Source organism: Urocampus carinirostris, chromosome 1 (assembly GCF_059441175.1).
Source record: "Urocampus carinirostris isolate Australia breed hairy pipefish chromosome 1, RoL_Ucar_1.0, whole genome shotgun sequence".
In the NCBI taxonomy this organism is placed as follows: domain Eukaryota; kingdom Metazoa; phylum Chordata; class Actinopteri; order Syngnathiformes; family Syngnathidae; genus Urocampus; species Urocampus carinirostris.
Window position 1 is genome coordinate 6,288,378 of NC_142349.1, and position 25,462 is coordinate 6,313,839.

The 25,462-nt window shown below is 39.6% G+C and overlaps 1 protein-coding gene across 5 annotated transcripts in view; it reads right to left on the bottom strand.

The window, feature by feature from the left end:
• The window catches only part of carmil3 (capping protein regulator and myosin 1 linker 3), a 100,680-nt gene extending 99,359 nt beyond the window's left edge, over positions 1-1,321 (bottom strand). For 2 of the 5 annotated variants that reach the window (XM_088349340.1, XM_088349591.1), the window contains exon 1: positions 1,026-1,321. In XM_088349340.1, the coding sequence (XP_088205466.1) occupies positions 1,026-1,083 (58 nt within the window). In that variant the 5' untranslated portion in view covers positions 1,084-1,321. The remainder of the gene's footprint in view (positions 1-1,025) is intronic. The other 3 variants (XM_088349421.1, XM_088349258.1, XM_088349673.1) reach the window with 2 other exon arrangements.
• Positions 1,322-25,462: the final 24,141 nt, after the last annotated feature.

Below are 25,462 nucleotides of genomic sequence, written 5' to 3' on the forward strand. Positions count from 1 at the left end.
TGCAAGGCGCCGACCTGCTTATTGGGGGCATTAGGGATTCAGTGTCTTGCCCAAAGACACTACAACATATAACACGGAGGAGGGAATCATATGGGACACAAGACATTTGTATTATTTAATATGTTATCAGAGGGCGGCACAGCGGATGAATGGTTAGCGCGTCCGAGGCACAGTTCTGAGGTCATGGGATCAAATACAGCTATCAGCAATCCTGTGCGGGGTTTGCATGTTCTGCCCATGCTTGCATGCGTTTCCTCCGGACACTCCCGTTTTCCTCCCACATTCCAAAAACATGCATGTCAGGTTAATTGTGCCCTGCGACTGGCTGGCAACCAGTTCAGGGTGTCCCCTGCCCCCTGCCCGAAGATGGCTGGAATGGGCTTGCTCACTCCCGCTACCCTACTGAGGACAAGCGGTGCAGATAATGGATGGATGGATATTTGTTTCCATGACTTCTCCAACCACTCATTGAAGGTAAGTTACGAGAATTTAGATGCCTATAAATTGTTGAGAAAATAGTTAAAATTACAGCATCTGTCTCTTCGCTTTCTTTTTGCCATTTCCACGGTCTTCTGATCTTGACGGCGAGCTTCTTATTGGTTTGGCTATGTTAGTGCGTATGACTTAACGAAGCAGACAGAAGGTGCTTGACCGGGCTGAGCTGGTTAACAGCAAGATTAAACAAGCGAACTCCATCGTCAAGATAATTAACTCGGATAGGAATGTTCTTAACTGACACCTGACCATCCAACATGTTGCAGCATTTCGCCTGCGCTGTCAATCACTGTTTAGCAGCTCACCGGTACACTAAACTTTCGCTAGATACTATATGTACATATGCAGTACACAAAATGGACAACATAACGAACTAGATTCGAGGGACATTTGCTGCACTTGTCCTCGACAGTTTAACTCTTGAATGAAAAATGAAAAGTACCGTGTCCTCCATTGCACGCGTCAGCCTCCACTTCCGGAAGAGCGTTTAAGGTTAAACATCTCAGGGAAATGTTGCATTTTTTTCTCACCTGTCATTTCGCTGCTTACGGTGGCAAAGGCCGACGCCGTTGTGTCTCTGGAGGCCATGGCGCGCGCTTCTGTGTCTTTGTAGGTTACTCCGCCGCTCCGCAAATGTCCGGGACGCCTTCAATCGTGCACACTGATGTCCCCTCTGCGCCTCGGCGAGGGCGAGCAGCCAAGCAGAGTAGAGCGAAGGCGCACTGTTCACTGGTGGGCGAAAGAGAGAAAGTGAGTGAATAGAAGGGGGGAGAGGGAGAGCAAAAATTGAAATCCAGTGAAAGAGAGGGAAAAGGCGAGTGAAAGAGAGCCAAAAACAGAGAAAGTGAGTAAAGAGAAAAGGCGAGTAAAAGAGAGAAAAAAAAGAGAAAGACAGAATTAAAGAAAGGGATAGAAAAGGACAGAGCAAAGAGAGAGAAAGGTAGAGAGAGACAGCAAAAGAGAAAATGTGGGTGAAGGAGAGAGAACATTGAAGATAGAGAAACACAAGAAGAGAAAGAGGGGTTAAAGAACTAAACCCAACTAGAGAGACACATAGCACAAAAATTTAATTCAGTAAAAGAGAGGGAAAAGGCGAGTGAGAGAGAGCAAAAAAGAGAGAAAGTGAGTGAAAGAGAGAAAATATAAGTGAAAGAGAAAGAAAGAAAAAGGTAAGACGAATAGAAGGAAAGTGAAAGAAAGAGGAAGACAGAGCAAAGGACTGAGAAAAAGAGAGAGAGATAGTACAAAAGAGAAAATGCATGTGAAAGAGAAGATGAACAAAAGAGAGACAAAGACAAGAAGAGAGTTAAAGCGAGAAAGAGCAAAAAAAAGAGTCGGAGAGAGAGAGAGAGAGAAAGAGAGAGAGGAAAAAAAGAGGGGGGGGCTTGGAACAGATTGGAGCATATATATATTCAAAAGGCGTCTCTACTTACACATGGTTCAACTTACAATGCTACTCCCTGAACATAGAGGCACCACCGCAATTTCTTAGCATTATTTCGCTCACCAAAAACAGGTGTGCGACCCACTTTTGAGTCCCGACCCACCATTTTCGAAACACTGTGCTAGAGTTTGTTTTTCTTGAAGCAGAGGTCAACCCAGAGGATTTCCTGAAAAAGAAAACATTAGGGCTGCAACAACGAATTAATAATATCAATGGAAATTGCTTATTTAATGCGTCTGTAATGAATTCAATCAGTGTTTCGCAATTGTGGGTGAATTGAATTTTGTTGTGACTTTGTAGTGTAGTTGGGCTGTTGAAGGGGCATACTTGTAGTACCACTTTAATCCAGCTGAGGGCGACTCAATATCACATTTCGTTGCGCGACAGCCTCTTGATCTGACCTTGCATTATTTTCCGACGTTGCCCCTCTGTTTTTCGCAATTTATTAAAACGTGTCTTACACATTTGCAGGTGTATAGCATACATTTGCATGCATTTGCATTTAATGTTAAGCTATTTGACAAACACTTGTATGATTTGTTTATATTACAGACTATTCGTTTGTGGTGTGCACTGTTTATCTATTAGTCCAAAAAGTTAATGTGAATAAGTGGAGGAAATTATAATTTTTTAATTCAATGTATCGACGAATCAGAAATAATTTAATATAATAACAATAATAATATATAATCAACCAAACAGATCAATCGACCTGAGTAAAATTTAGGTTAAGAATGACTAGCCACCTGTTTTTTGTTCATTTTTGGAAGTGACCATTTTACATCTTCCTATCCTCACAAACTGACTCCAAAGTTTTTCAGTGTTCAGGTAAATACCACTTGCAATAACTCCTGCTTTGGTGATTCCCCGGAGCAATTTTCAGTGGACAGCAAGTGGTAAAATTATCATGGATAAAAAAGCTAAATTTTTCTGCTTAATTTATATTAAATGCATGCCGTAATAACAAGAATAGCTTAAATCCTGGCAAACATCGGAATGCATTACTATAATTGAGAGCTATTTACAGAAATTCAATGCAGGACCGCTAAGCAATATTAAATAAAGTATAATTCAGAACTTCGTGTTATTGACTTTACAGAAAGAATATAATAGAAAGGCTTTAAAAGAAATAACAAAAAAACCCAGAAAACTAAAAGATAAAACCGACTACTCAAAATCTGGTGTTGCAGTCAAGTCAAAGCAAGTCAAGTCATTTTTATTTGTATAGCCCTTAATCACAAAGAGTCTCAAAGGGCTTCACAGGTTATTACACGGACTATTTTTTCAGACTATTATTACACCATCCCCTGATCTGGAACCAACATGAGGGCAAGGACAAACTCAAAAAGCCTCAACATGAGGAAAATGAAGAAACCTTGAGAAGGGACCGCACATGTGGCATCCCCCTTTCAGGATTACCAGACAGCAAAGGATGTTGCAATCACAAATAATACAGATATATTGTCCAAGAAAAGTATAGGTTATTCATATGCTATAGAGTAGAAGTGTGTTTTAAGCTTAGATTTAAACATTTCCACTGAGGTTGCAGAACGGATCTCAGGGGGAAGAGCATTCCACAGCACCGGTGCCCGGATGGAGAACGCTCTTGAACCAGCGGAACACTTCTTGGCTCTTGGGATCACCAGAAGACCGGCGCTCTCAGAACAAAGGCTTCGGACCGGAACATAGGGGGAAATCAGATCTGAAAGATATGAGGGAGCAAGTCCATGTATGATTTTGTATAATTCTAAGAGAACCTTGAAATCACATCTTAGGCTAACAGGGATCAATGCAGGTTAGCCAAAATCGACGTGATGTGGTCGGACTTTTTTGTCCTAGTTAATAGCCTTGCTGCAGCATTTTGTACCAGCTGAAGACTCTTGATTCTGGACTTCGGGAGACCGGAGAGTAGTGCATTACAGTAATCGAGACGGGAGGTAACAAACGCGTGAATTATAATCTCCGGATCCGACAGAGACAGTACAGGACGAATTTTAGCAATGTTGCAAAGATGGAAGAAAGCCGTTCTAGTAATTTTCTTCACATGTGTTTGAAAGGACAGATCGTGGTCAAAGATGACACCTAAATATATGAGTCACTCTGTGTGATGTGACATTTATTAATGTTCACAGCAGTTTTTGAGAGTAAGTCACGGCATTTAGATGGACCAATAACTAACATTTCGGTCTTTTTAGAGTTAAGACGCAAGAAATTGAGTGACATCCTGTCATGATTGCCGAAGCGAAGACACCTGTGGCAATTGTTTGGCGCGCCGGAGCGCGCTCTCTGATTTGCTGACGTTAACTTCTTAAGCGGTCAGCCAGAATAGCAAGTACCAAAGACTACTCTCCTGTTTTGATTCCTGCCTTCGGTTCCGACCTGTTTCTACCCCGCGTTTACGAGCTACTCTTCTGCCCTGGCCATCGACCTGCCTGCTAAGACATATTGATTCTGCCTACCTGTCACGGGACTGCCGTCTGTCCGATTGCTGCGAACCTTCAGCTCCCGCTAAGAGAAGTGCCACTTCCGCGTCACGAGCGACCTGCTCCCCACAATCAACGATCACTGGATCGTGGGTGCCAGCTTACATCTCTTTTCGTTTAACCTGATAACGACTGGTTTCATCTTTTCTCCTTGAGTAAATTCCTTCAGTTGTCCTGGGGTGCCCTTTCCAAACTGTATCTTTTATTTCAATGTTATCTGCAACCTAAGTGGAACTGTTTAAATCTAGGCTTAAAACACACTTATATTCTGTAAGCTTATGAATGACCTATATTTCAAGATGATAATATATGTGTATTGTTAGTTATTGCTACATCCATTGCCACGTGGCCATCCTTTTTATTTTATTTTTATTATGTATTATACTTTATTATTTCATATTTTATATTTAATTTTTTATTTTTTATCCATTGCAGCCTGGTGATCCTGGAAGGGGGACTACCTCATGTGTGGTCCCTTCTCAAGGTTTCCTCATTTTCCTCATGCTGAGGTTCTTGAGTTTTTACTTGCCCTCATGTAGGTTTTAGATTAGGGCATGGTGTTATGATAGTCTGTAGTCTGCTGTCCGTGCAGCCCTTTGAGACTCCTTGTGATTAAGGGCTATACAAATAAACATGACTTGACTTTACTTGTTATATAGTGTTTAGATTGCTGCACATTCGATTGCTTCAAGTCAAGTCGAGTCATGTTTATTATTAATCACAAAGAGTCTCAAAGGGCTGCACAGACGACAGATGATTATTGCAATTTTAAATATTCAATACCTTTAAAAGAGATTGCACAGGATGCCAGTCCGTTATTTTACCTGCTACTGTGCATTTTTGTTCCTTGTTTTGACTAATATGCATTTTTAAAATCATTGTTACGATTGGGCAATCATGTTGCTGTTCTTTGATTAGCCTTAGGGCAGATCTGCTTTTGTAACCAAGGAGATTCAATAAAAAGGACTCAGGGGATAGCTTTTAGAGCAGGTTGTAATTTCTTATTTGAGCTTTGGACTTTCTCTCCTGTCCTTTTTGCAAAATCAAAATCCCTTGATGTACTCCGTCTTATTTTGAGTGTCTATGAAATTTTAAACCTTTTACAAAATGTAGTCAAGTCATTTTAAGTCATTGTCATTTTTATTTGTATAGCCCTTAATCACAAATAGTCTCAAAGGGCTTCACAGGTTATTACATATAAGAAGTTTAGGTTATTCGTATGCTATAGAGTAGAAGTGAGTTTTAAGCTTAGATTTAAACATTTCCACTGAGGTTACAGATCAGATCTCAAGGGGAAGAGCATTCCACAACACCGGTGCCCGGATGGAGAACGCTCTCGAACCAGCGGAACACTTCTTGGCTCTTGGGATCAACAGGAGACCGGCGCTCTCGGAACGAAGGCTTCGTGCCGGGACATAGGGGGAAATCAGATCTGAAAAATATGAGGGGGAAAGTCCATGTATGATTTTGTATAGTAATAGGAGAACCTTAAAATCGCATCTTAGGCTAACAGGGAGCCAATGCAGGTAAGCCAAAATTGGGGTGATGTGATCGTACTTTTTTGTCCTAGTTAAAAGCCTCGCTGCAGCATTTTGTACCAGCTGAAGACTCTTGAGTCTGGTCATCGGAAGACCGGAAAGTAGTGCATTACAGTAATCGAGACGGGAGGTAGTGATTACGTTGCTCATTTTGCTTGTACTGTAATTTCTTTCTTCGTGTAGTTTTAATTCTACCATTATACGATGACACAGTATGTTACATATTTTTTTACATCTCAGAATATTCCCTGTAGTTCTTTTAAAATTATTATTTTTTAAATCTTAAATTATGCTATATGTATGCTATTTATATCCCCCTAAATGACGACCTATTTGTCTTTCCATGTGTTTGGTTGTTCATGTGTGCTTCAGGAGCAGCTTTGTATGAGCAACAATTCATAATAAATGTATTCAGATATGTTTTGATGAGGCTTTTCCTTAAGCATGAAGTAGCCCTGGAGTTCAGCAAAGTTTTGAATACATTTATTTAGTGCCTATTTGCAGGATGTTCAGAACGAATAACTAATATCCATTTGGGGATGGATGCAGTATTTTATGGCACTGGTTAAATCTGATTATGACTCACTTGAACAGCTGCTATTCGTCTGTGCTCCGGCGCATACAATATTGCTCAACTGTTTTTATATCGAGGTTTCAATGAAGCGATGTTTTAAACCAGGCAAAATCGCGGAATCGCTTCATTCTGTGGGAACTGTGATCTCGAAAATGCATCTGAATAGACTGCCTGTGTGCCCTATTTGTGAAGGCCCAGCTGTGTAATGGTATCACTTCCAAGTTTGTCCTACGAGGGGTCCCAGAGGAAGCGATGCTTGCAATGTGTGCCATGAGCGTGCCTACAGGATTCGATATGTGTCAAACACTTTTGTGTCAGTGTCTCACTGATCCTTTAGCCGGGTAAAACAAAACACAGTTGGGGGTGGGGGCATTCTGCAGGCGAAAGCAGGGTTTGGGGGTAACAATGGAGAGAGGGCAAACAAGACTAGAATAAGGGACTCGTATTACGGGCAACCGAAGCCATCTCCGGGTTTCAAGGAGTTAAAAACTTCAGCAGTGTTCAAAGATGCACTTGAAAGGATTAATCATTACTTATTCATCAGTGCAGCATTTCACAGATGGTAACTGTGATACTCAATAGGCCCTCAATTACATGTCTGTCTGTGTACTGTGTATGAATGAAAAAATTTTAAATGCAAAAATACTTAAATACTCAATCTCTCACTCTTTATAAAAAAGAATTAAAGACAGGATCGTGTTTCCATACCTCAATCAACCAATGCTGTCTGATGTGTGTGCATCTTCAATCACATTGCTAAAATAGCACAACATAAACCAAAACCTCCACCAAAATAGGAAAAGTATTTTCCAAAGAAATTTACATTTAAGGACACTAAAATAAACAGAAACCTAAGACTATGCATTTGGGTGTATGTAGCATTCCATCCATCCATTTAATGTGCATTTATCCTCACTAAAGAAGCAGGGGTGCTGGAGCCCATCCCAGGCATCTTCAGTAAGTGGGCAGAGGACACCCTGAACTGGTTGCCAGTCAATCGCAGGGCACACAGAGACACACATAGGGACAATTTGGACTGGCGAATCAACCTGACAAGCATGTTTTGGAGTATGGGAGAAACTCACACAGGCATGGAGGAATTTGAAAACTCCATATAGGGAGGCTGCGGTAGTTGGAATGAAACATTGGACCTCCGCACTGTGGGGCTGCGTGCTAACCACCTACCCACTGTGCCGCCTGGTATGTAGCATTTTAAAAGATAATTTGCCCAGAAGAGTTTGATTTTAAGGTATCATTCATGCCAACCATATGCACTCTATTTTTACGTATGAAACACAATCCGTAACCAGAATATTAAAAACTACAAAATTTGCTTGTTTAAAACCGGAATGGCAAACTTACCAAAACAGAAGTCTAACACGATCGTTGGAGCGTTTTATTCACGCAAGTCTTAGTTTTGCTTGATGATACAGTGGCTTAAACTAAAATACAAGCCTTAAGTCATGATTTTTCGTTGTTTTAATTTAAGGAAAATATGGTTGACGGACAGCACCTTTGAGTACCGATGGGGCCGGTGGATACTGACCCAGTCCGACACTTTAAGCGTGTATCCTGTCGTAGTGGTGCTTCATCCGGCGTTGCGTCTCTGCCACAGTGTCATCTACACAGAGTCTTGCTACTGGAGGGCCTGGAGGATATCCCCTGGGAGGCCGCAGTCGATCCAGTGGAGGTTAGAGTTCCCGTCCCGGCATCAGGAGGGCTGGGGATCTACTCATTGAGGCATGTGGCGTAACACTGTAGTATAGTCCAGTGTCTAGCAGCATTGTGCAGATAGGAGACCGTCAGTTGGATGTATTCTTGAGGATCTGATTGAATCTGTCCACCCCTTGTGGCCTATGGGTGGCACAGGGCCCTCCTGATTTGTTTAATTTCTCTCTCCCCGTAAAGATGGAGGATTAGCCGAGATGAACTGGGGTCCGTTGTCTGTGGTAACGTCAGCGGAGCAAGCTGATGTGGTCTATGTTCAAGCAAAGCCTTATAAACTTAATGACTGGCAAAAAGAAAATGAATTTCTTGCCATTCAGCCTGTGGTTATGACGGTGAGCATCTTAAGCACCCAGCAGGGGCAGTCATTGTGTCAGGCCGGTGTAGCAACGTCCACCATTTTGGCATCCAGGTACATGACTATGCAAGAAATGCCAGCGAAGATGTTGGTCATGATTTTTTGGAAGCAGCTGGGGGCGGAGGAAAGTCCAAAAGGTATGCGGGTGTACCTTAAAACGTCGATGTACAAGACAAAATCAATGAAGTTGCGGCTACCTGGGTGCAGCAGAACCTGTTGGTAACCCTGGTTGATGAGAAGCCGCAGTTTCCACATTGTCCCCTTATCGTGGTGCCCAGAAGTCCTACGATGTTCACCTCAATGTCATCGGGAGAGGCAGTGGTGTTGTGGAGCAGGGCCATGAGAGTCTGAGATGAAGGAGTAAGATTTAGTAGGAAAGGCTGGACCTGGGTCTGAGGCGGCTAGCCAGTGTTGCTAACAGGGCTGACTATATTTGAAGGTCATTTCCACCGCTCTACAGAGCGACTGGTAATCTGATGATAAAAATCAGCTTCTCCTGCTACTCAAGCTCCATCATGTGCTCAGTTAGCTGGTCTTTAATCCTCTCGTCCTCCAATTCTCTAAAACTGCAGAGGCTGGCTAGAACTACGAGGGCAGCGACGTAATGGTGGACCGACTCACCGTACCGCTGTTTACAATGCTGGAAGATAATATCCCTTGAGTCTCTGTGGAGCAGCAAAGGGTCCTGAAAGCAATGCAATACAGTATGCAACTTTTTGGGCCCTCACTGCCCAGGCTACGGATTAGCATTGCCCACCTGAGCGCATTACTAGCATCGACTAGCCCCATGCTTCTATAAAACCATTGAAGGATTGTAACCAGAGGGGCTACTGGACTGGCGGCTCCCCAGGCAGGGCGAGGAATGGTGGAATAGGCAAGAGTGGAAGCTCCACCCCTGTCGCCAATATTATGTACAATAAAACACTTAGAAAATGGCTCATTGTCGTTTATATACAGTAGCCATTTCTTATCTCAATACTTCTTGGCAACTGCACACTTTACGGTCGTGGCGTCACATCTGCGTAACATTACCCTGTGGCTGTGGTTACATGCCACAACGGAGTTTTCATACGAAACTGTTATTGTTATAAATTATGCAAAATGTGGTGTAAGTCAACCACGGCATGGACAAGAACAAAACCCCATGCGTTTCCAAATGACATGCTCAAACAGATATGGGGGCAGTTTGGCCTTACCTTAATCTGAAAAATTCCTCAGTTGGGGTTTTCAACATTTTACATGTGGGTTTCAGATAAGGGGATGCTATAATGGTAGTCTGTGCAGCCCTTTGTGAGACCCTTTTTGATTAGAGACTATACATATAAACACGACTAGACTTGACTTATACAGTACTGTACTTCATTTGTTAAAAAATACCAGAGCATCTAAAAAGGTTTTGCTTTTTTATTTCAGTGTTTAATAAACTATTTAACTGTATTATACAGTCATATTGCTACGGTCATGATATGCCCATTGCCCTCACCTGTGCCCACCCGATTAGCCCCAGCTGCTGCTCGTTTCCTGATTGGTTCCCCTTCTATTTAAACACGTCACTCCTTGTCAGTTCGTCAGTGAACTTCCGCACATGCAAGGCAAACACTTTTTTACTCTGGCTCCCGTCTGTTCCGTCCTGTCCTGTTTGCTGCTCGTCCGCCCCTGGCTTCCCGATTGTCTCCGGTTACCTGACTTGATTCCGTCCTCCGACCACGCTTCGATCTCCCGTCCCGGCTGCCCGACTTGTTTGCGCCCTCCGACCACGCTCCGATCTCCCGTCCCGGCTACTCGGCTTTTTCCCTTCTTTGACCACGCGCCGATCTCGAGAGCCTCCTGCTTCTCCTGCCCAGCTGTCGTTTGTTTGGCCCTTGTGAACTTAATTTGTTCTGGGAGTAGTTTTGTAAACTGCAACATTTGTAAGTAGAGACACCTTTTGAATGTAAAAGCGCTAATCTGTTCCAAGCCCGCCCAAAAGTATGATTTTTTTTTAAGAAATCATAAAAGAGCATCAGAACAGGAATAATGAACATATTAAAATTAGATAACCGCACAATAAACATAAAACGAGAGGCCCATAATGTAAAAAACAAGAAATAAAAGAGACAGTAAAAATATTAATTTACCTTTTAACTGGCCTCTTTGTTTACTAGTCCTCGGCAGTGTTTTTTGCCTGGCGTTTATTGAAAAATGATCCAAAGGCGTCTGCTTTTGGGGGATTTTGACAATCCATCACAAATGCGCGAGGCAAACTTCATCATGATGAGCGAGAGCCCGACCTCTCAATACTTTTTCTGGGTGTTTCCTTTCCTGCAAGGCAGTGTGTATTTTCATACTTTTCTATTATATCTTGCCTTGTTTCGATTGCCAGAAAAAGTCTCTTCCTCTTCTTTTCTCCCTGTCCACTTTTCTGCATGTCTTTTGTGGGTTCCATATAGTAGACTGTTTACAGAGCAGGAATAAGACATGAAGAGCATGCCGGGATTCACGCATAGGCACTGGGAGCAGCAAATTGCAGCGCACACTGTACTGTATTTTGGACTTTGTATCCTAAAACGCCTTTATAAATAGAGTCAACATTTCTTTTTCAGGTATTTTGTAACCTGAAACCTTTGCACGTAGAAACATTTATTACGGGAGGTACCACTGTAATTATGAATAAGCAAACGTTTCTGCTTCACGGATTTCAACTACAATGGGTTCACCTTGGAACCTAACCCCCACAATAAAGGTTGGTTCACTCTAATCCTAAAATATTCAGATAAGGAGGACCCTTTGCTTGATTGAAGTATTAGTTTTCTCGTTTTACTTTATTTTTTAGTTGTTTTTTTCTTGTTAGTTGCTATATAAATGTTAGCTAGGAGCTGTAGGTAATTCTGAACTTTTTTTACTCGCGGCTGCCATCTCCTGTCTTGTGCTATCATTGCAGCCTCTCTCAAATTCCTTATAAGGCATGTGCTAGTACGTGCATTGAATAAACTCTTCGTTTTTCATATTTTTGGGGATTTGGGTCTGTGTTTTGGACTCTGAGAGAAACAGGGCTTTTATAACTTTCACAATTTTCATGCTACACTAACAAATAGAAACAAAAAACAAAAAAGCTGGAACAATCTTGAAGTCAGTCTCCTGCCTCTCTAATCCCCCATTCCTCATACCTAATGTGTTCCGCCCAAACAGCTTTGCAGTAGGTAGTAAAGAAGCAGATAGGCTATTTGAACTCGATTGGGCAATTTTAATACATACTTAATAGAGAAAATACTTAACATTTAACTTTAAGGACACCTCATACGTCGCACACTAAATTCAAATGTATCAATCGTTTTCAAATTTCGATATGTCCGATGTTAAATTGTCCGCGTTGGTCAGTGAAGAAGAATTGTTACTCTCTATTCTTCATTAACTGTTGGTCTATTCGTTTACACGGAGGCTTAACGAGATACTGGTCTCCTACCAAGCTGCTTGAATAAGAATTTCAAACAACAAATGTGATTTGATTTATCACCTAATGGCATGCCTTGAGTATATCTCTCCCTCAAAGATGATCTAATTCTATGTGAAAAACTGGCAACCTTCATGGCCTTTTATATTTTCAGGCACAATAACCACCAGTTAGTTTTATGACTTTTGCTGGTAACGCCTGGCAACCTGACAAGTGTTTGTGACCTCCCACTGGATACTCAACGTCAAATTATACTTTTTACAAATTAAAATTTCGTATTGAAGGAAAATTTTAAACGTTTTTAAATATCAAGAAGTTATTTACCAAGAGTTGTAGATGAATAGTGTCATGTACGGCAATTGATTGTGCCTGCGCAGCAGACGCGTTATTACGGTAAAAGGGGACCGCGTGGTATCTGGGAGATGTTTGTAGCCTAGCGAAGACGCTATATCGTGTTCTGTAAATAAACAAAGCTCATGTTGAGTTTAAAGATGACTCCCTCCATCTTTTACAAATAGGACCTTAATGACTGATAATAAATGGTTCCCTACGCTCAAAAAAAGTTGAGAGACACTGCCCTCTTTCGGTAGAAAAGCAGGCGTGATTAATGTGATGTTACATAGGGGACCAGTTATTTATTTGAAATATTAAAACTTTAAACGTAAAACTGAAAAGCATTTTGGTGATTTTAAATTGAATAGATAAATAAAATACAATAAGTTATAAAGAACAAAAATAATTAAGTTCAAACCGAATATTTTCATGTACAGGACATTTTCAAACTCATTTTTCAAATGTTTAGACATTTTTATTATTTTTCTATTACAATATGGGAATACATATTTAAAAAAGAAATATACTCTTATCTACCAAATGGTAGATAATTTTGATAATTGTAGGTGCTTTTTAATCTTATTTTTTTTACAGAAATAAAATGATCTACCCTCTTATAGAACAGATAATTTCACCTATATTTAGAACACTTTTCTTAATTTATTTGACAAAAAAAGGACATAGTGCAACCTTTTAATTCCGATTAGCAATTTATTTATTTTTCGTCAATTTGATGAGGTTTTTAATTAAATGTTTTGGGCTGTTTGAAAATTATTGAGAAATCTCAAAATCTTTGACCCCTTTTCCTATTAACGGCGTTACTTGAACATGCTTGCCCTCAGCATACAGTAATCATTGAGAAATATATACATTGTCAGGGTGTCATACAATTTCTCTGACACGTTCAAAAATAACCAGAGCTATTTATTATTATTATCCATCCATTACCTGCACCGCTTATCCTCAGTAGGGGGTCGCAGGGGTGCTGGAGCCCATCCCGGCAGTTACCGTGCTGCAGAAATGCTAACCACTCATCTGCCGTGCCACCATTATTAATATTAATATTATCATTATTATCATTATTATCATTATTATCATTATTATCATTATTATCATTATTATCATTATTATCATTATTATCATTATTATCATTATTATCATTATTATAGACAAACAGAAAGGAGTTGCTTAAATTGACGTTGCAAGAGTTTAGTCCAGTAGGTGTTGTGATGAGGCTCCTTTTTTTTTTTTTTTTTTTTTTTTTTGCGAACATCGGTCTCTCAAAGCCAAAACTACTCATGGCCTTGAAATGCCTTAGCTCACAGTCATGTTAGAGTAGCAACATAACCTATACATTTTTCCATCCATCCATTGTCTGCACCGCTTATCCTCAGTAGGGTCGCGGGGGTGCTGCGTCCGTCCTCCAATTCTCTAAAACTGCAGAGGCAGTGGGCAGGGGACACCCTGAACTGGTTGCCAGCCAGTCGCAGGGCACACAGGGACAGACAATTCGCTCGCTCATTCACACCTAGGGACAATTTGGACCGGCCGATTAACCTGACATGCATGTTTTTGGAATGTGGGAGGACACCGGAGTGCCCGGAGGAAACCCACGCAAGCACGGGGAGAACATGCAAACTCCACACAGGAGGTTCGATCTCTTGAATTTAGAACCGTTGACCACTGCGCTGCCGTGCTGCCCTATACATTTTTATAAACATTTTTTTTATTTTGAGAGAGAAGCCCAACCCAAATGCAATGATTGAAATTTTGGGCCTGCATTCGGTTTGGGTCGGGCTTAAGATCTTACCATCTTCAAAAGAAAAGCGGTTTTCATTGCCAAACTCAAATTTAATTTGTACCCGCTTCATAAAGGATTTTCATGAATATGAACCAATTGATATTCAAACAGGAACAAATCTAACAAATGGCACGGCTGCTACAAAATCCTAGTACTTTGGCAAAATAACAACGCAGGACATGTCTCCTTTTTATCACAACCACACAAACCATTGCCCCAAGAATGTTGAAATTTTTAAAGGTTACGTTATTTTGTCCAATAGCATGTTTGCTGCAGACTCCTGCCCTGATCTGCCCTCAGGTTGGCCTTTAATTCCTCCTGGCAGGGCTGCGTATCCTCAGAATGACAGCAAAGCCCATCACAGCCCACATATCATCTAAGTGGGAGTTGTCATATATTTTATTCACTGTTGAGGTTGTCAAGGACTGGAAAGGACTTTGTAAACGTATGCTGGTTTCATTAAGGTTTTATGGAAAGCATTAACAATATTAGTGCTTCGTATGCAATTGAAGGCTTCGCCTACCAAACAGCTACATATTAGAAACGATCGCTGCTTTTACGCTTTGCCATAAAAATCCTTATTTTACATTTTGAAAAATGGCCTCTAAAGGTGACCTGCTGACAGTATGTCTCAAGCAGCAACCCGCTGATGCAAATGTAGAAGAGGAGTAGCAGACATCCTGCCTACTTTTGTTTAAGCAATTATTGCACATTTTCTGTAAGTCCTATAAACTTCATTTCACTTCTCAGATATAAGTGTGTTTGTCTGCTATTTGATATATTTAACCAAAATTGCTGATCCGAACAACCAATGATTTATATAGGAAAATCTTGAAAATGATCAGGGGTGCCCAAACTTTTGCATACGACTGTATGTATATCCTACACATAGGTGAAAAAAAGCCTTTACTCTGGTATAAAGTGACAAATTATCTGGTGTCACCCAAAGGAACAATTCTAGGTCCTGAGGCATCACAGAAATTCTCGGTTGCAATGTGTTTTATTGTTGTCTTATTAGTTTCTGAGAAGTTAGCGATAAACTTTGTATTTGGGATGAGATATGTCTTCTGCTGCTGGACATGATTTATGAAGATGCCAGATAAGTTTTCTAGGAATTCTCTTAATAATGTGTATTGGGCGGATGGACTGACACAGCCGTGGAAGGGTTGACACCGGGTATTTGGTAAGAATTAATGGTAGTACAGTGTTTTTGAGGTTTTCTGTTGAAATCCTGTGATCATATCAAAGTGTACTTTGAGGTAGAGAAATGCTGTATCCTACCTCTATTTATCTCTCTCCACCCCTCTTTTTATATGTCGAGCTCTCTTTTTTCATTCCCTTGTACACTCTTTATCTCATCCTCTTTCCTCTCGCTCTTTCTCTCACTCATCCTTTTCTCCCTCTCTCTCTGTCTCACGGTCTTTGTCTCTCTCGCCCTCTCAACCTGTGTAAAAACTAGATCACAAAACCGCAGGGATTTTGTATGTGTGCACGTACAAAACATATTCCACTTAATCCCTTAAAATGATTTTGTGGGTTTGCATAAGTGCGACAGACAGGGGAAGCATCTGCCACAGGATTGTTTGCCATGGTTTTATCTTGACATGTTTAGCATGCTTATCAAAAGAATGATGTGTATCAAGTTATCAACAAATTGCACTGAGTGCTAAATCCTTCCTGTTGATGCATCCCATTCTATATGGACTTTGTTTACATTTGACTGTCCCTACATTTGATCTGATTGACACCTTACTTTACTCATGTTCAACAGTAGCTGTTAAAGAGGAAGCTGTTTTCAATATATTTCATGACTGTAATGGTGAAGGAATCATTACAACAATTATTGTTTTAAAAGTATTATTGGAGAAAGATTTGATATGAAGTTTAAATGCTGGGTGCGTCGATTGAGGTGTTAAAACTTAAATATTTTCTCTGTAAAGTATGTGTTAACAATTTCCAACTAAGTTCAACGAGCCTTTATGGTTTGTTTTCTATTGTGCCTGTCTGCTTTTGTCTTATCTTTATCAGCGATGCAGAAAGACGTGATGCTTGACCCGTTTTTTTTTTTTTTTTTTTTTTTTAATAATTTCTTTTCGTCAGTGGAGCATAACAATGGTAAAGGTAAGAAAAGACCTGTTTCTAGTAAAGTCCAAACACCAACCGAAACCCAAAAATGTGTTTATCTGAGCGTGTCTAAGAAATGGCTTATTATGACTTGGGGCCAGGAGATGGCTGCGAAAGAAACAAGCTTTTCAACCAGCTCGGTAGCCTAGATGGTAGAGCGCCCGCTCCGAGACTGGGAGGTCGCTGGTTCAAGCCTCGGCTGAGTCATATCTAAGACTTACACCATTGGTACTCATTTAAGGGTTGGAATTGAAGGGGTTTGGTCACCTAATAACTTGAGCCTTGTTTGGCTGCGGCTGCATCGACCCGTACAGTTTAACTGTACGGGCTAGGTGTATCGACATTTTGTTCTGTGTGCATGGTTACAAAGAACAAAAATAGAAAGTAAGTTCTGTTCTATTCTAAATACCGCACGCCACCTTTAAAGTTTTAAATATTCATCATGTATTGATTACATATAAGTTGAAGTATTCAAGATTGATAAGGGTTAAAGTAATACTACATAAAGCCAGCCACAGTGGTGACTCGGTAGCACAGATCCTCCACAGTTAAAACACTCTGGATTCAGTTCCTATTTGGAGCTTGCATGTTCTCCGTGTGTCTGAGAGGTTTTTTTTTCCCACATGTTAAAAATAGGCATTCCATTCCATTGGCAAGATAAAGTTGTCTAAATCAGTGAATGGTTGAATGTTTTTGTTTCCTCTGTGACTGCCTGGCAACTGACCAGGCTCTCTCCGGCTCAAAGTCATCTAGTAGAAAAAAGTGTTTGGAAAACGGATAAACTAGATATTACATTATTTTTTAAAAAAAGAGCGTCTCGGTCAGTAGCAGAGTTGTGAAATATAGGCCCTAATCCATTACTTTCTTTTACCTACCAACTACATTTTGTTGATCTGTTTCTTCCCCCATCCACACCTTTGGCGCAAGCAAGTGATCGATTCCTCGAGGAATTAAGAACTTACCTCTTCCATACAACTTCATCATTTCAAAATGTGTTTATTGTTTTGTAAGATGCGAAAATTATTTCTTCCTTTTTCCCTTTTATTCTATTTCATTCATCATATAACAGCAACATTGGAATTGTTTTTGACAAGAAACTGTCACTGGTCAGAAACACAAATGGGTTAAGGTGTGACAGGAGAGGCATAGAAGTCGTCCTGAATTCTCTGTAATAGGTGCCTAACTCTAAGACCACCGAGCTGGTCTCTGTCCCCTGCTCTGCGTTAGAGATAGGGCACACTGACTGATATATATGTATATATATATATATATATATATATATATATATATATATATATATATATATGTATATGTATATGTATATGTATATATATATATATATATATATATATATATATGTATATGTATATGTATATGTATATGTATATGTATATGTATATGTATATATATATATATGTATATATATATGTATATGTATATGTATATATATATATATATATATATGTATATATATATGTATATGTATATGTATATATATATATATATATGTATATGTATATGTATATATATATATGTATATGTATATATATATATATATATATATATATATGTATATGTATATATGTATGTATATATATATATATATATATTATGTGTGTGTATATATGTATGTATATATATATATATATATTATGTGTGTGTATTTGTGTTTATTAAACCTTTATGAACATTAAAGGTCCCATCTAGTTAAATTATTATTCTAAAACTGCATTTCCCTCTTATTCTGAATTGTATTTCGTCGCAAAACGTTATGTGTTAAAATCTTACAAGGTTACAGTGAAACATTCATCTTAAATATAAAGAAATACAAGAAAGAAATAGTATTTTATTCTTTGTAATTTGGGTGGGGGAATACATTCAAATGTTAAAGCAAAAATACCAATTGCGATCTTACAATTGAATATATACACTAAAGTTGCAGTTTGATCAATTAACTTAAACTAACAATGCTATTTTTTGAAGAGGCGCACAACGAGGGACATTTGTTTGGTACATTTATTTTGTAAATGTCCAAATTCATGCATTTAAAAAAGGTAAGTTTGACAAATAAAATGTCAACAAAATGTCACGACTACAGGTTTTATTACTGTAATATTTTAAATAAAGTGATTAAATCTATGCATAATTTAAATATTTGAAATACTATTTAATCATTCGCCGCCTACAGGGTTTACCCTTCAATCTTTTCAAACTCATCAGTTTTGATTATAGACGTAGGTAGGCATTTCAGTTTTTTTTCAGCAGATGGCAGCAGATAACCACTAAAACCCACATTATTCGGGCGGATGCTCATTTCCATTATAATATAACAAAAAAACAACTATACTCTTACTAATTACTCATTGAAGTAATCAATTTGGCTTCAGGAAAAAACGATTCTTTGTCAGATTAAACAAAACGACGATGACCTTTCAGAATGTGATGAGATGAGATGAGAGAAGAGAGAATGCTCTCCTTTTTCAAACAGTAGAATAAAATATGTTACCCTTGTTTCTGAACATTTTCTCAAGAGAAATTCCAATGACCATTTACTGGTTCAGCCAGTGAATTAATTTACAGTGTAGAGGACGATGCATGTTATGTTGAAACTAACTGGAGAATACTGCACAACATCATTGGAGGCTCAAAAATGATTTATTATTAGTGAATGAAAAGAAACAGAGCAGAACAGTGTCACTCCATTGCTGATTGTCCCAGATTGAAAAATGACAGTTTTTACCAATGGATGAAACAAAAACTACTGCAATGAAACCTGAGCAATCTATCTGAATATTGAAAGGACTTGGTATGCCTATTTCCTTCACACCTCTACATATTAACTCATAGGTGCAAAACATGTCCATCTCTTGGTTTAATAGTTTACAGAAAAATAATGTATTTTGGCTTTAGTGACTAAAAGCTTACATCCAGTTTTAAAATACTGTAGTCCCTCGTTTATCGCTTTATGCTCGCCATACTGGGAATAAGAACCAGGATACTTGCATATTCTCGTTTAACTATTTACTGGAAGCCGAAGAGTTTGAATACACAGCTTTTTTCAGCATGGCATGGTAGAAGTTTGTCCTATCCAAGGCTAAGTTCACACTACAGAGCTTGATGCTCAATTCTGAGTCTTTGGTAAAATCCGATATTTTTGTGATCTTTGCACAGATGCGACCTGTGTCCAATCTGTTAAAGTCTGTTTGAATGGCACGTATCCGATGTTTTCACACCAGATCCAGGCCACTTTCATATGTGGTCCAAAATCCAATACATATAAGTAAATGAATGTAAATGCATTTATATAGCGCTTTTCAAGTCAATGAAGATCTCCCAAAGCCCTTTACAATGTGCTTCACACGTTTCCCTTTTACACACTAACTAACCGATAGCAGTGTCAGCCATGCAAGGCAACTACCTGCTATCGGGGGCATTAGGGATTCAATGTCTTGCCCAAAATCACTTCGACATATAACTCAGAGGAGCCGGGAATCAAACCTATGACCTGTTGATCCCAAGACGAGCGCTTTACCTCCTCCCGCCCCAATACATATCTGATTTTTTGGTATGTGACTGTTGGGTGAACGGTCGAAACGCATTCACGCAACATGCACCTCGTCGTTAGGCGACAGACATCACTATTCTGCGTTCAACAAGGTGGAAGGAAGCGGACGAAAACACGGGGAGCAAAAATGAAGTTTTAGCTTGAAATAATATTTAGGGGGACAACTCTACTTAGCCTCCGGGAGCACAATAACATTCAAATTGCTAAGTAAGCAACGCCGTTAGAATCCATGAGTACTTCTGCAAACACTGAGCATGTTGCTTGTGATGTCACGTGTCCTCCTCTGCGCATGCAGGACAATAGAATCTTACACACAGGAGATCTCATACAAGTCCCATTTAGTTTGAGATGCAAACAATCTCACAAAAACATCAGATTTCACCCCAAAAATCAGAATTGAGCACTAAGCTCACTGTTGGGAACGTAGCCATATAGTTTCCTAGCCCCCAGCCATGAAGGGCGGGGTTTAACACAGTGACACAAACTTACTAATGTGCCAAGATCGGACCGAACAGTCTCAACTGGTTCAAACTGGACAATAGGTGCAAGAGTGCTTTGTTAGAGTAAGATGCAAAACAAGGACTCACAGCCATCTAGCGGGTCAGCTCAAGTCTTTAATTAATATCTGAGAGGCCTTATCGAACACATATTTTTCAATTTATGATGCACTGAGGCCTGCGGAGTACAACGCACAAAGTAGCGAGATATTAAAGTAATGCTAACGGTCAGGGTTGGGTAGGGTTACTTTAACTTGTAAACTTGGGGGAATTTTCCCCAAATAATGTCACTTTATCCAGGTGCGTTTCAACAGAGGTAAGGGTATACTGAAGAGCACACAGCCGAAAAGACTGTGATCTCTACAACTTAAAAACTTTTTGGAACTTAATTTTCATTGTGCTTTTTTTGGATCACACATCAAACAAAATGGGCGCCACTCCCAAAAATACATTTGACAAAATAGCATGACCAAGTAATTTTCAAAGTCGAGTGTTCATTGTTCAGAAGTGGTGTCCTTTGTTTTTCTATAGTCAAGTCATGTTTATTTGTATAGACCTTAATCACAAGGAGTCTCAAAGGGCTGCAGAGACCAAATATGATTGAAAACTACAGACTATGGGGCCGGTCACACAGCCGTTTGCGGCTGAATCACGGCTAAAATTTTGCGTTTTTTTTTTTGCCCGTGGTTGCCCGCGATGAAAAATGCGCAAAATTGGCCAACCCGCTGTTCATCGGTGGTATGCCCGCAAAACAGACGCCGGCGACTGTTCCGCTTCCTCATCGCGTCATTTCCGCGTCATTTTCTCGTGTGGACCACGGGTATAAAAGCTCCCGAGGCGGTGTTGTGCCCAAATCCGACTCCTATGCAAGTCAAAATAAATGTCAAGAAATAAAAATGGATTAAGACGAGGTCACTACAGTGACGGGGATCCATGTTCACCCCTTGACGTCTTGAGCACAACTGACGTGTGCTCGGCAAATCGCGCTGTATATACGCGGAGAAAGGCGTTTGACCGTCACACGCATAACACGCTAATTTCACGTAATACACCGCGATACAGGCGCAGAACATGCTATTACCATGCTCCACCCACGATTACCCGCTGAAATTTCCTGTCATACCCATGTGTAACCACGCCCTGGCCGCGGTCAGAGCACGTCGTTTCGCGTCATTTCCGCGTCATTACCTCGTGTGCCGCCCGCGGTTAACACGTGCTCAAAGTTTTGAGCAGCTCAAAACTTTTTCGCGCGGCCAACCGCGTGTGAATTTCCGACCGCGAGTAAAGCACTGCTGTATCTCGTCTATATGGCGGTCTCAAAGCGTTCAACAGCGCCCAACAGCGTCTGCTTCACGGCCAGAAATTTCTGGCCGTGGTTCAGCCTCGGTATGCCCGTGAAAGGCTGTGTACCCGCGCTCTAAAGAATTGAGCAGCGCAAAACTTTTTCGCGCTGCCACCCGCGCGCGAATTTCCGACCGCGTGTTAAGCACTGCTGTATCTCGTCCGTATGGCGATCTCAAAGCGTCCAATATCGTCCGCATCACAGGCAGAAATTTCTGGCCGTGATTCAGCCGCAAACGGCTGTGTGACCGGGCCCTATTATTACTCAACCCCCTGAACTAAAACCTACACGAGGGCAAGGAAAAACTCAAAACCTCAACTTGGGGAAGATGAAGAAACCTTGAAAAGGGACCGCACATGAGGTAATCCTCCTTCAAGGTTGACCAGGTTGCATTAAAAACAATACACAGACATTGTCAACATGAAACATAGGTCATTCATAAGCTATTGAATACAAGTGTGTTTTAAACCTGGTTTTTAACAGTTCCACTGAGGGTGCTAATCAAATCTTAGAGGGCATAGCATTCCATAGCACCGGGGCCCGAATGGAGAATGCTCTGACACCTGCGGATTTCTTCTTGGGATCACCAGTAGACCAGCATTTTTAGAGCGACGACTTTTCCATCCATTTTCCCTATTTGTCCTTGAATTAGGTCTCCTTTATTTTTATTTAAAATGTTGTTCTAAAGAAAAGAACTTTTGTTTATACTTGTTTTTACTTTATTAGCTTGTCAGAAGAACCTTTACCAGTTACTAATCCATTTTCTCTGTATTTTTCATGTCAGATTCTTCAAATAGAACTCCGTGAATGTTTTTGGTACCTCACAACTTTCTTTAAAAACATACCATAATTCCTCCCAGTAGTCCCGTATTATTTGACAAAGCCAAAATATATGGGTGTGGCCAATGTCGACCGTTCCACATCCTTTCCAGCATGGTTGCTGAACCCCCCAAACGTCACAAACGTCTAAAAAAAAGTCCCCCTTTGTTTGCAGAGATACCCGGATTTATTCACTGCCCATTAAAGCTGAGCCCTTTATTCTTTATAAATACAACACAATAACGGCATTGCACTGTGACACCCATGAGCAGAAAAAACATTTAGCATTGGAGCTGCGATCGATGGTTGGTGTGGTGACAGAAGTCAGGACTTACCCTCATTAGATCAGGAGTGAGTTGGTTATCACCGGGGCAACTTGAATATGTCAGCAGACCTCGTGTGTCTATTATAGTTTGCAAGTCCATCCCAACAATGCATTTCAAGTATTAATTTTGACAAGGATTCAGAAAATGACTCGATAACACATGTAACTATTTTGTATGTTTTTGTGATAACCTGAGAGAAAACAAACACTACAATGTATTAGACCTCATTCACACCAACTACGTAACGGACGCTGTGTGATGAATATATGAAATCCAAACAAACTCCAATTTACATAAATTTAGTTGCATTTGACTCATGTGTATGGCAATCTCTATTAATAAGAATACAATACCAGTAGGTTAAAGTGACATCATGTTTTCATTTTCTGGCTCCAACTTAAGCCAGATTTCAACAAAGACTGCTGTAATATTTTCCGCACTATACATATATATATATATATACATATATATATATATATATATATATATATATATATATATATATATATATATATATATATATATATATATATATATATATATACATGGATTCATCAGCCACAATATATCACTGATCACTGATTTTTAAATGCAACAGGAATAAAACCTAACCTGGATCATGGCCTCGAGTGCGCCAGATCCCGTTTACTGGACCCCCTAGGGATGACGATGATACATTCATTTTTTTTGGCCTTATTTCATCATCACACTGTTTTCAGTCACAGTGCCAAATTGTTGATGTTATCAATGGACTAGGCCACGAGTAACAGGTTGATTTGCAATTTTTTTACGTAACGCATTAGATTCTGAACTTTATGACGATGTGGGCAAGTAATTCAGTTGTTCTGAACTGAATAAAGAGAATGGCAATGTGGGAAGTAGTTTGGTTGTCCTGAAAAAATATAAACAAACGAATGTTTAGTTTGAGTGGAGAAAATTTGAAACAACATTCTCTCTAGTCTAGGGTCTCCAACCCGGTGCCCATTGTGATTTTCTAGTAGGAACATTTTTTAATGTGGTTGATTTAGTTAAATTAATCCTACCTCCTACATATCTTTCTTCTTATCTTTCTTCTTCTTTCTCTATTTTCTTCTTTTTCTTTCTTCCACTCTTTCTCTTTCCTCTTTCCTTCTACCATTTCTTCTCTTTAACTCTTTGTCTGATTATAAGCCACACCGGTTATTAAGGTGCATGTTCAAGTTTCTGGTCAATTTGGGTTTTTTGGGTGCACCTTATTGTCCGTAAAATATGGTAATGTCAATAACATGTATTGGTATTTTTGCTAATAGTGGCCCCAGACTCAGAACCTTGAAAAACATCTTGCAGATGTTTTCCAAATAGAAAAGAAGCCGTTAACATTATTTTTTGAACTAAAACTCTTATTTTTCAAAGTTTCAATATCATGAATATCCCCCTTTTTTTAAAAGGGACATTGTGCATTATCAAGCGCCTCCTAGAGGTAAAAATAAAAAACTCTCATTCCTTGAAAAAATTGTAATATTTCTTTGAGCAATAAGCAAAAATAAACATACTATCATACAAACGAGCATTTTTTTCCAATATTCATTGATCAATGAATTTGTTTTTATTTTGCATAACATGAGGCTCACCTAGAGGGAGTAGACATGATTGACAGGCCTCTTGATGCTAAGGATATTGCAAATAACACAACAGTGTATCTTTAAAATGTCAGACAAATCCCAAATCCATCATTTCTTTTTAAATTTGAGCGATTTACCTCGCTGCCCGACTTCTTGTCCGGGATTTGTAATTTATTCAATTTAATGATTATCCACTTGAGGAATCCAGTAAAAAATGAAAGCTTGGGGAAAGCTTTTTGGTATGCACACTACCGAATCCACCAAAACCAATAACTTTTAGAAATGAGAAATGAAATAAGTAATCCGGTCAGCTAGATACCAGATACCAGAATAAACTGGAGAGTCTAAAATAAGTGGCTAATGTCAAAAACTAGCAGAAGAGGTAAGCAATCAGCTATGTTCACCCATACAGTTAGCCCCTTGATATGACATTAATCCGTTGTAAGGTGGGAATTGGAAAGGAATTTGCTGCATGGCGTAGGTAGAATCCTATGATAATTAGCTACTGCGTCCAAGATGAAAACATTAACAAAATAATAAATTATGAGTGTAATAATAATTCATATGTACTATCTATACGTATGATTAAGTATAATTGTAAAAAAGTATCCATTGTGTGACGTGACCTGTGCCGGTGCAATGGAGTAAGTGGGTGAATGCTTAGGGTTGGGTTGGAGACTGTGGAAAAAAATAAAACTGATATCAAAACGTCCATTTACAAGAATTATCAGGGCCTTAGATGACTTTTATTACAATAGCCTCCTTATTATTAATTATCCTGATCTTCGATTGATTACGGCTATAGTATTTTGCGAGAGTAATAATGAGTGTGACATCTTCATATTTTTTTTACTTAAAGATTCAATTCCATGGTTATCATGGCTAAAACAGATAAAGTTAACACATTGGGAGGGAGTTCAGCCAATAGTATATCAGACTTTTCATGATGTCTTGATGCAAACCAATGGTAGACCAGAATCTTACATGAAGTTGACCAAAAGCACACT